General features: G+C 35.1%; 1 protein-coding gene across 4 annotated transcripts in view; it reads right to left on the bottom strand.

The window, feature by feature from the left end:
* Nucleotides 1–45: 45 nt before the first annotated feature.
* LOC132950750 (sodium channel protein 60E) overlaps nt 46–13,160 on the bottom strand; it is a 134,582-nt gene continuing 121,467 nt past the window's right edge. For all 4 annotated transcript variants that reach the window (XM_061022294.1, XM_061022293.1, XM_061022296.1 and 1 more), the window contains one exon: nt 46–10,481. In XM_061022294.1, coding sequence (XP_060878277.1) covers nt 10,100–10,481 — 382 coding nt within the window. In that variant the 3' untranslated portion in view covers nt 46–10,099. The remainder of the gene's footprint in view (nt 10,482–13,160) is intronic.

The raw sequence follows: 13,160 nt of genomic DNA, 5'->3' as shown, positions 1-13,160 counted from the left end.
ATTTTTTTTTTATTTTAACAAAAAAATCAATATTATACAAAATGTCAAAACGTAATATATCAAACTTAACTGTCTAACAGTTGTAAATATTGAAAATACAAGAACAAATATATGACAAAAGGATGTTTATAATAATAATAATAATAACCATATTAATAGTTGTTTGATTGAAAAAGTCATTCCAAAAGTACAACGTCAAAGATCTTGATAGTACTATTATCGTAAAACACGTGAACATAATATTATTTTATAATATGTATTAATTAGTAATTGTATTTGTACATACGTTAAACTAAATGAATATAATATTATCTTGAACGACTACCTCAGACCATAAGCTAGAGTGCAGTTATAATAAGTTTGTAAATGTAAAAACTAAACTAGGAATAAAAAAAAGGTTTCTTAAAAAAAACCTACTTAGGTATTTAATAATATTGCTATTGATACTTTGGTACCCACAATAGAGATGAGACAACATTTTTGTCAAAAGTTAGGTAATATATTATGTACTTACACCGTTTCTACAATTACAATTTGTGTGTATAGTAACATCAATAAAATTAATTCATACTTGTTATGTATTTAAATACATTTTTTGTATTTAATTTCAACTACTTTTAGAATAAAATAATTTAGATCCATATTTTTATATTTTGTATTTGTTTTATTAATATTAAACACAAACAAATAACATGTAAAATATTAAGCCCACAAAGTTTTAATACATTTCACGTTAAGCAATCCTGTGTTTAGGTAGGTACCCACAAAACCTACAAAGAGAATGACGCTAATGATAATTTTATAATTCAAGTATTTGAAATAATTTTAACAGGTATGTTATATTTATTGTTATTATTATTATCATGACAGTAAAAGTATCACGTCGAAATGATTGAAAAAATAGAACCTATGTAACTAGAATCGAGGCACAGTGGTAAGGTCTAGGCACTATGTCTGTAAACGTGTAATATTATGTACAATATTTAGGTAGTTTATAATATTAGTAACAGTATATTATTATATTATTATCATTATACAATATTAATAATGTATAATATTATGGTTAGGTCATTAATAATAATATTCTAACGAGTTACACGCTATGAAGCTCTTCTATTTAGTCGAAAGCAGGACCGACAAAATAAATACATTAATATCATAATATTGTTGGCCGACCGTTTTTGAAAAAAAAAATTCATACAATTCATAAACAGTAATAATGGTAATAGTAATAATAATAATAATAACAACAATAATAACAACGCGTAGGTACGATTGTACGGACTTTCGTTGCGTTGTGGCGTGCGGGTGACGAGGGGTGGGGGGGTTATGTGGGTATGGCGATATTATTATTACATTTATTTCACGCAATAATAATAATATATTGTAAGACGTTGACATCTACAAAAACGATAAATCTGTTGGTGGGCGAGGGTACTTACTACGTGTACGTTTATTATTATTATTTTTGTTTTACTATCATTGCCATAACATTATTATGCCGATTGTGTGTGTGTGTGCTATAAACACTACCGTGTACCCACATTGTCGGTTGGATATCTCAAGTCGAGTTGCGTACTTACTTACATCCTCTGCACATGGTCCGCACGATGACGTTTTGTTGGCATTGTATGGTATTTGGGCACTGCGATGTTAAGAAATCGATAAAATAACAATGTACAGCGTGCAGTGGCGGCTCGAAGGAGGTACCTACACATTTGAATCGTGTGATTCATAGAAATATTAATGGGTGGGTGGGTGGGTGGGTGTCCTGCGGTCGGGAAAGTTGGTTTGAAGACGTTTTAAAAGTTGGCAATTCAATTAGAAATATAATGTTCAGCTCTATATGGACTACATATTGTGTATCAGCGTAAGTCGTACAGTAACAGCCGACATTAGGTCAAGCGGTTAATCCCGGTACCCGCGCGTGTGAAGAACGGAATATAAATATATTGATATGTAATATAAGTACAATTATTATCATATGGTTCGGGGGTGATACAGGGTCATATAATATTTACTGTGCATACCAATTAAACACCTATAACTGGCATAACTTATCCGCTGAAAAACTATGAATTCACCTCATGGAGAGCAGTGGACAATTTTTTTAGGGTGGTTGGTGTAAAAATATTAAATGTGATTCAAGAAAAAAAAAGTTCAAGCCGCCACTGACAACGTGTGACGAAATCAAATAGGCGTGCACTATAATATAATATGCATTGTGCGACTGATTTCCAAACGGCCGTTATGATGGACTCGACAGAAAACCACTTGACCGCCAACGGTGGTGTATTGGTTGGTAAATATATTTATGGGTTAGTATACGCACCGATGAAATATGTATGTAACCCATGCGATCAAATTATAATATCTTCGTATTACATAACGTCGTTGCAGTTCAATCGGTACACAGTTTTTAACATTATTTTGTTAGTTTTTGTACAACGCAACAATAGGAAATGAAACAAAATCAACTCGAACGTCAAAAAAATTAAAATAATAATAACGTTATTATTATATAGGTACAATCTGTAGAATTTTCCACAAAGGTTTTTTTGGTATTCAACATCGGGTTTACTAAATCGAACTTAAAATACATTAAACGCAACGCATATTGTTATAAAACCTATAATCAACACACACTTCAATCGACGAATAATTCATTAACACGCGAATTCATTAATACGAATAACGTTTTTTTCCCTATACCAACTATTAAATACATTTCAAAATGTCATTTGGTTTTCCGGTCATTTCGGAAGCGTATACCCGTAAAATACGATTTCACATTGGGTAGGAAAATCGAAAATCTTCTGACGGGGGCAGACGGCGTATACCCGCGTACCAATACACCACCGAGTCCGACAACAGTACGTTTTCACGGCGGCATTGCACAATCGATGAAATTGGTATGTAAAAAACACGTACGATATGATTATAATTATTGTTATTGCAATGTGTTATTGCAATATATTATTACAATTAATGACGACGACGGGTTACGATATCAAAATATCATGTGCCGTGTTACCGCCGGTTCTGTGTCGTGCATCGAAATTTTTTCCGGATTAATGTTTACGCAAAAAAAAATTCCGCGATATTCTACAATGATATTATTATCGCGATTGCGCCTATACACTGTCTACCATAGGCGTGCGCACGGGTACGGCCTGTAATAATTCCTTAAATCTCAGTTTTCTAACTTTCCCCGAAAAAATTATGTTTTTTTAATAAGAAATTTATTGTTTTGAAAATAATAAAAATAAGACGGACAACAATACATTTGATATTGATATCGACGGTTTAAAAAGTGAAATCAAACTACTGGAACGTGTTTCAAACACAGAAATGCCTAAAGGTACATCGACAGTGACTATAGCACAGTGGCTCCAACGGCTAAATCATTCTGACGGAGCAGATATTTTTATTAACTTCAATAAAGCATTGCAATTATTTACTATACAATCCCTGTCACGAGTTGTTCGTGCGAGAGAGCTTTTTCCAAGCTTGACATTGTAAAGTCAAAAACTTCGGGCTATCGAGAGCGTCTTGACAGCTCACTTTTTATGAGTATTGGACGAGGAGTATGCGCGGAAATTGATTATGGGGAAACGATCGAAGAATTCGAGACATTAGTTCCAGGGAATCGACGATTGGTCTCATGACTGTGTGTTTGGCGGTTTAGTGTTGGTACCTATTTACATATTGTAGAGTAATGTGTAATTGTGTATAAATATGGTCTTTTTTTTATTTCAACCGCAATACTGCCATAAAACCGTCATAACATAAACCGAGTACCCGCCCACAAGAAAAAATTGTGCCGCACCAATACAAAATCTCTGCGCACGCCTATTGTACGCTACACTGTACGGCCGGTGCATAAGGGGCGCAGAGCATAATTATTGTCGCGCGTTGTATTTGTGTACGTGCTAACCTAAATATTATGTCAGTTTGGAATATCTTAACTGCGGCAGATCAAAAAATAGCTCACGCGAAATGGAATACAAAAATAAAGAGCTGACGTCGAGTCGACCGGACTTTCGGCCGACTCTCCGAACGAAATTCCCCCGTCCACCGTCGAGTGGAGCGCGCACACATTACAACAGCCAATTATTAATCATCGTGGGCATTGCGATATCATCATCATCCTCGTGCTATGTATGTGCCATATCTGGTCACATCCGTGGGGGGGGGGGGGCTCAACGTTTTTGTCTTATCCAATAGCGGTAACATACATTTTTAAACGCTTCGACCTACTGACTAGTGGCCACTCAGTACTCCTACTTTATTCTAGCAGAGGCGCCAAGTATATATAGGTATATTAAAATACACGATTTATTTTGACATCTCGTGTAGTTTGTTACATTCAGGGGGGGGGGGGCTTAAGCCCCCCAAGTCCCCCCCCCAATATCCGCCTATGTATATGTCTACGTTTTCGTTGCACGAATCGCATTGCGAATATTGTTGCGATCGGTACTAATATTATATTATAATACGACAACCATAATATGGATTACGCGCCGTGTTCGTTGTTCTATCGACGCATCGCATTCGCCTATTGCCGATTTTCGATTCAATTCGTACGCGGATCATTCGATAACATTGCTATCGTTAAGTATTCCAATTGTTTTTGTTTTTATTTTTTTTTTCAATTTTTTTTCGGGTTTTTCGGATTTTATTATTTTTTTTTCTCGACGCGTTCGTCGAATATTCTTATTCTATAAATCATCATTATTACCGTAGGTCATTATTAAAAATTATAAAAAAAAAAAAACCAAAAACCTTAAAATTACAACGCAGGCAAGAGGTCTTCAACAATATTATAATACGATTAGATATTATATCACGTTATTGACGACGGCAATAATAAATCGTATGCGTTTCAATAATAACGTAACATCATATTATTATTATTATTATGAATAGGTTACTCCCATGCTCGGCTAATTTACCTACTATTTACACACATGAAATGCGCTAAGTTATTGTCTGTTCGTAAAACATCGGTAAAGACTCGAGTCGAAACTGCTGTGCACCGACACGGCCACCCCCGCCACCACCTGCACCGCACCAGTCGTAAGATATGCGCTCGACGGGAATTTTTTCGCACGATTATTTAATTTTGACCTACTTTTGGGGAAGAACACGTTCGACATCCGGAACGTCCGGATGTCGTCGCCACCGATTGTAATACAATAATCGAGATAATGTAGATCGATCGTAACATTATTAATCTCGTTAAATCGCCAAACCCTCATCGTGCAGGTACCTTACAATAATGATTACAACGACAATTTATCGTATTTCAACAAATTAACAGCCAATTAATGTCGGCCACCTGCGATAAAAGCAAAGGTAACCGCAAACACGGGTATTTTAATAGATTATACGCATACGTAGCATAGACCTTAGTAATATGGCGTAGCCGGGGTATCCTCCACGCGCGATTAACATCATACAAACGATTACGAAAATAAATAATGGGAACTCGTTGGAGGCTCGTTGATTAATCTTATGCAACACGTGTCATAATAATTGCCCGCAACATCGTTCAATACTTTATCCGAACGCCTCGATAATCGTACACACGTTTCCGTTGTATCGTGCTTAAAGATATACCCCCACCTGTACGATTTAAATTATTTTATCGGGAGGGTAAGTAATATCATAATATTGTGATCTTATCAAGCCGTCACGAACACGCAAACTCACACGCAGCCGTCCCAAGCCTCGTTGGCGTAATCGAGTCAATAAGGCATATCGTGAAGGTTCGCAAGCGTCCATATCCACCCCGTCCAAATGGGTGTGTGGGTGAGCCCCCGAATCACATAGAGTTGCTCTACGGAAAATCCGCATTTTCTATATCATGGTGCACAATATAACAGCGAAAATAATAAACGCCATTATTGCAAATAAAATTAATAGGTAGGATATAGGTAGTAGTAGGCATATATAGCACCTATCTCGACTATAGGTGTCCGACGATAATAGTTATCGGACGGCGCGAGGGTGAAGTAAAAATATATTGACTGCTTTCGGTAAACGGCCATTCGTTTCTGTATTGGCTGTAATTGATTTTTCATTCATCACTCGCTAGTTTGAAGGTAATAACTAATGACGGATACGATAGTTACAACGGTCGTCAGATTCTATCTGTATTATGTTATTACTATATTTTGGAAATACAAACTACTTTGGTGTACAACAATTTACGTCAAGATAGCTCGGTAAGTGGACAGAGTGGAAAATGGCCAAGACACGCGTAATATCCCTTTTTACCGGCGCAACGTCCAATATTAATGAACAACGTTGAACCTTCGAACCGTTGAAATCGAATACGTTCCCATTTCGTTATAATTATAATGTGTCTGAGATGTCAATAATATGTTATGGGTGCGAGTGATTGACGCGGGTTAGTGGTTACCTATAAAATATGGCTATTTACACGTAGGGTACGCACCCACCTAATTTCAATTATATTCAACACGATATGCGCAGGTTGTATACAACAATACCTAATCGAAATAAACGTTTTTTTTTTTTTAAAAATAACCTTCGAAAAATTTGCGCGATGCCGTACAAAATAAGCGTTTCTAATTTTCTAAAATTTTTCAGTATAGTCAGTCTGTAGTTTTTCGTCAAATTATTATTATTGCGTATCATACTACACCGAATATTAAACAGGAATATGCATGCATGACTCATTTGACACGAATCAGTCAACATCCCTAAACATTTATAATAGTATAATATTTAATTTTTTTTTTTTTTTTAAATAATTTTTTAGTATTTATTCGTATAAAAATGTATACAAGAACGTCCCTAAACTGTTGGAAATACTTTTTCGCGGGCATAAGACCTACAGTGTATACCTCCTAGCCTCTGGCTTATGATATTAAAATGGTAACACTAGTAATATTATTATATAGTTTATATCTACGATTTAATTTTTAATTTCCATGTTAATATAAAAAAAAAAAAAAAAAACAGTAATAATTGCATTCCTATATTAAACACGTATAAAAAAATTTAGAATATATTAATGAGTTTCGTTGGTACAATAATCAACTGTGTAAGTAGACTTGCATGATGGTTTGTTTTGAACAACTTATTTAATGTCTCGCAAGTTATGCACCCAATATAATAATATTTTATTAGTAGAATTCAATCAATACAATCAAAAATTCAAAACCTAGTGTATTTTCAACGGGCCCCTAAATAGGTTCCGTTATATTAAAGTTGCTAGACATATGTACATATACTATTATTGTAATAATATAAAATATATTATGCATAATCTATGCAATATGACTACTTTAAAAATCTATAAAAATATCATGAACACGAATCTATCTGGAATTTAGTTTAATATAGCGTATAGCACCTAGTGAGAGTATGAAGACGTAAAATGTTGAGCTTTTCACTAAAAGTAAGATAATTATAAATGTCATTACACAAGAGTGTTCAAAAGTCTAAGTCTCTTGGATTGTTATTACTATTATATATTACGTTACAAGTCATAATAGTCATCAGTTTATAAGTTTATAACTACTTGTGTGTTAATCCGTACTATAATGGCGAAACGACAAAAATAAAAAACGAATAACTGGTTGCAGGCGGTCGAATGTCCAAATTATTACAAAATATTTTCATCGGAACGACGACTAGTGCACGGTGGCAATGGCCAATAGGAGCGATACCTAAAACGTATAGATCCTTGCGAAAAACGACGAGTTAGAACCGGGAACATTGTGTACTGGAAATCTAATATACAATATAATATCATTCCCATCAGTTGTCGCCACTATTTTGTGTTATTTGAGTAGAGTATACCTGTGGGTCTAATAGTGTGTACATTATAATGTACTTACACGTGGAGTTAAGTGCCTACAATGACGAGAAACGGTCGATGTAGGTATTGCGAAATACAATATTGATAACTTGGTATAAATCCTAAACCACGTTATTGTCAAATAAATCATTTTTTTCCTTAAAATAACAAATCATTTGATAAATAAATATAGTTGTATTTATTTGTATTATATATTTCCGTTTCAGACAGACTATCGCAACAAATAAGTAGAATACTAGAATGTCTAGAATCCTATACGATATTTAATATTTTCTAATAGCTAATGTTATTATTATAAAGTTTCTGAAATAATTGACACATGAACCTATGTATAGGTACTTATATGTATAATAATATGGTATATAGTATGGAAATTGACTTAACCGTGGCGTTTGTTAATATAATAATCGTAAACGCGTAAAAAGAACTATGTTTAAATTATCTAGCCTATATTATTATTTAAAAAAAAAAAAATCACTTTTAATAAATATCTAATACGTTGTAAAAATAGACAGCCAAGCCCAAGGCAACGAGTGTGTATAATTACGCGATCGTGGTAAGCGATAAATTTAAAACGTCTCCTCCAAATGTTCACATTTTTTTTTTTTTTTTTTTTTTTTTATTTAAAAGCCGCGTGGTGAATTTTTATTTATTTTTTCTATAGACATTAAGCGTAAGAACAGAGCGTACACGTCGTATATTATTATTATTGTCTATACCGAACAATGCGGTTTAGTCGAGTGCATGTAATAGTAATTATTGCAGAGTTGTTTTGCGGACGAGCGTCGTGAATATCCGAAAGTCATAATGGAAAACCGCTGCAGGAGGCGTGAGTCGAGGAGGTATATATAGGGAGGAATTTAAAGTTTTCGCGAACCACATTGTTACGAGTTCTGCAGTTGCTGCGCAACATAATATATATATATATGTATATTAAGTAATATGTATACATTATAAAGTATACGCACAACCGTTTATAATTGACTGTCGAGGTCTGATCCACTTTATATATATATATATATATATATATATATAATGATAATAATAATACAGCTACAAATTAGTAAAAAACTGAAAACAAAAACAAAATACGACGGACAATGCGACTAATTCGCGTCGAAATTATCGCGCTCGCGGTTTGTCCGATGTCCGCTCACCCTCGACTATCATCCCTTCTACTGGCGGTGAAAAGTAGTGGGTAGGGGGGCGGTGGGGCCGCCTTCCTCTCCACCCCGTTTGTATATAATATTATAATAGTATAAGCGAAAGGGGACGTAAAAATTCCCAAAACGGCGTGTACGCACGACGACGGGATTTATCGACCGGAAAACGAGAAAACCGCGACGACGAATATTACTCACGACGTGCCACGTGTAGCATAATGCATTACGTATTACACGCAATGCTATAATAATATATTATTATTATTATTATACTATCGTAATGTATGTTTTTTAGTTGTGCGTAATTCGGTCGCCGGCGAGACGAATGATCTCGTTCTGCTTTTGGTCGCGATTTTGTGAAATCTCCAACTTAAAACGACGACGTATAATTATACAGCGCACCAAGTCGCGCGCACCTCTACCTGCATTACTGCAAGAAGCAACGGAATTCAACACAATTTGGTCACATTGCAACTCATCCGAGACACACTATCAACTATAGTAACAACTGCACACATAAATCATAGATCACGTTCGAAGTTGCGAGAACTGTGCCTCAAGTGACGATATTGTTCCGGTCGAATCATCGATGTGGGTGGTTTTAAAAATCGGTTACAGCCTACCTATTTTATGCGATGACGACTGCTTGGTTATACTGTAATACGGTCGTCGGTCTGTGTCGTGTTCCGCGTCTATACTACATGGGCGATGTCGGCGGTGGCGGAGTAGCGACGGGCGGGTTGGTGGGTGGGTGAGATGGGGTGGACTGTACACCGCTTATACATAAAATAAAAACCGTACCCGCCGTGTACGGACGAAGACGACGACGACGACGATGATAATAATAGTAATAATAATAATGATTATAAATAATAATAGTAAAAAATAACAATAACAACAAAAACAACAACAACAAACAAACAACAACAAACAACAACAACAACAACGACAACGAGATAACGACGGCTCCGGCGGTATAGCATATTATAATAATTATTATCGTGTATGGTGTATAATATATATATAGGTTAGGCGTATAAATGATATTATAATATTATTATACGTGTCATTATAATTCCCATCAGCTGTGCGGCCCTTCGGATGTCCGGTGAACCAGCGCCTTGTGCTGCACGATTTTCGCTTCGCTCGCCCGCCGGAACGCCAACCGTTTGTTGTGCGCCGTTGGGCCGCCGGCCTGCTGTTGCACATTCGCTGCCGCCGGCAACGGTCTCGCGCCGCACGCGCTTTCCGGCGACGCGTCCGTTATGGTGATGCTCACGTTGGCCGCCGCCTGTTGCTGCTGCTGCTGCTGAAGTAGTTGCTGTTGCTGTTGCTTCCGGTCCGCGCTTCCGGCCGCAACGTCGCCGCCCTCGTCCAGCGACAGCGGCAGCACCGCGTTCGGTTTGGCCTCGGGCGACGGTTCGCTGATCGTGATGTGCACCGGGCCGCCACCTCCTTCCACGCTGTAAGGGTAAAAACACCAATAGGTTCGTCAGTGATAAGTCCACGACGACGACAGACAGTGCGACCTAACCGGCGGCGGACTTGGGGGGGGGGGGGTCGACCGCGCATTATCCATCCCTCCCGCAATATACCTGGATTTCGGTCCAACAATATGGTTAATGTTATCATACTAAACTATGTGTATCGCTGGTAAAACAGTAGCGGGGCGCGGCGAATCGTAGAATGGAATTTTCTAGGTCAAGTTAAACCGAGGCCCGCCCCCCACCCCCTGAGCGCGAGATCACCCACACTGTCAACGCCTTGTGCCGCCACTACCTTAACATTGTGTGTGATTTCTGTTCCTCTAAAAATCTATTATATCATTTTAATGAGTACCGCAAATTGTTGGTAATATTTTTATGTTCAAAAACAGTATAATATAATATGGGTAACTCGCGAGCTCCTACAAAAATTTAATCCCAAGTCTGCCTTTTCGCGTCGAATTTGAGTGTTTGAGAAATTTGAGGAGAGGTTGAGCATAGAACGTCTAGTAGTCCGTCGTTTGAATTGTACATCATCCACGGGGAAACATGTCACATACGATAAATCAAGGAACCCATTGGTATAATAGGCAATAATATAATGAAATACCTACCTACAGGGGAAATGAAACCGCAACAACGGTGTAGCTAAATCACCTATCCGAAACGCCGTGTGATAATAATTTTATTATTGAAATATTAGGCTACCTACTTAATTTCCATTCGATAATAATTTATTATACTATATAGTATTATATATTTATATTGTTTGTGGAATTGTGTGAATAAAAAAAAAACTATCTAAATACGTTTCAAAATATCATAATAATATGTCTTCTGAGATACCAGGAAAAATGACCCAATGGTTATAAGTGTTATAAGTACCGACTACCAAGACGTATATAAACGTAAAAGTTGCATCAAAAGAGCGTGCCACCTATGTTAGTTCATATGGCGGTACTAAAAAAAATCTCTTAAAAATTGACAAACCATGGTTATAATGGAATTGGTATGATGGTATTATACACGACAACTTTGGATGTTGTGTATTTGAACTTTGAATAAAACCCAAAATTATATTCTAATCATGCTTTGATTTGTAAAATTATTTTAATATTTCATTAGTAAAAATAAATAGTTAGGTATTAAAAATATTGAATTATTTTCACATTGTACAATTTTAATCAAAAATAAAAATTACCCTTTAGTCACTTTCAATTTGACATAGTCAATATGGACTAAATTAAATAACACATTCATTTTAATTAAATTAACACTGCTTATTATAAACAGTTAAACAATTCAGTTACTTTTAGTTTTGTTTAGTATGCTTAGTAATTTATACATTTACCTACTTATTTTCTAAATTGTTAACTTCAGAACTTGCATCACAAGAGATTTAAACAATTTTTAGTACAATATTTTTTCTTGGCATCAAGTGCCGGGCGGGGGCTCCATAATATTATTCACCCGGAAACGGTTACACCCTTATTCCTTAATTCATGTTTATTGTTTAATGAGGGTTGCGAAAAAATACAAACAAAGAGTAGTAAACAGATCTTACTACTAATAATAATGAACTATCGTATCCTCGTCGTCCACTTGCATAATAAAATGTATAAGATGTATAAAATATAAATTATTTAAGTTTAAACCCCTAAAGCTTAGGTAAAAAATTATGTTTAATTAATAAGACTTGCGTTGATATAATCCTGGTTTGACCACGTCAATGTCATACTTTAATTTAATTTCGTTTATTTGCCAAGTGTCAAGCTATTATTAAAGACGCCTACGACTGAACGTAATGGATTGCTAATAATATGAATTATATATTTATTATTTAATAATGTTACTATTTATAAACCTCGCGGGTTTCTACTTTCTGTCGATTAAATATGCTGACTAAATAATATGTCTCAATAAATTATTATTATCGATGTGTATCAAGGAATAATATGACATATGGGCCTGTCAATTGTAAAAACGCTGAAATGGCTGAAATGTTAAAAATATTTCTATTCATTTAAATATCTGGAGACTGCTACCTAGTTTAATCGATGAACAAATTTTTTTTTTGATTGCGGTGCATATTTTTTGCTATAGAAGTTATAAACATTATGTTTAATTAAAGCTTATACGTTTTTATAAGATGCATACGTACAATTATTATATCTACAAGCTACTTATCGCAACGTGTTCAAGTGATTTTCATATTAATTAAAATGTATTCGTAGCACTTTGTAAAGCAGATATAAAAAAACTTCTAAACGCGTATCTGTCTAATGAAATGTATTCAATCGCGTATGCTTGACATTTTAATCAGGATATCTGTTAATTTATTTTATTTTAAAGTGAAAAAGATTATTTTTCTTTTAATTCTTACGCATAAGATAAACATAATAATTAATAAATTTATCTTATTAGCCCTCATTTATGAACTTTGCCGTTTAATGTACAATTAAGTTAATACCTATATTTCAAAATCTCTATTGCATTGTGATAATAATTAACATTTAAAGTTTTGGTATAGTTTAACTCATAAGTTGTGTAATCCTTCACAACTTGTATTTATATACCTCTTTCATTAATTAATACTTATTAAAGCCCAATTCAAATATGGTTAACTTATAGGTACAAATGTATAATAATAAGTAACAA

The sequence above is a fragment of the Metopolophium dirhodum genome, chromosome 8, assembly GCF_019925205.1.
Source record: "Metopolophium dirhodum isolate CAU chromosome 8, ASM1992520v1, whole genome shotgun sequence".
NCBI lineage: Eukaryota > Metazoa > Arthropoda > Insecta > Hemiptera > Aphididae > Metopolophium > Metopolophium dirhodum.
Note: the sequence above shows the minus strand (reverse complement) of the source record. Positions and strands in the feature narration are given on the sequence as shown.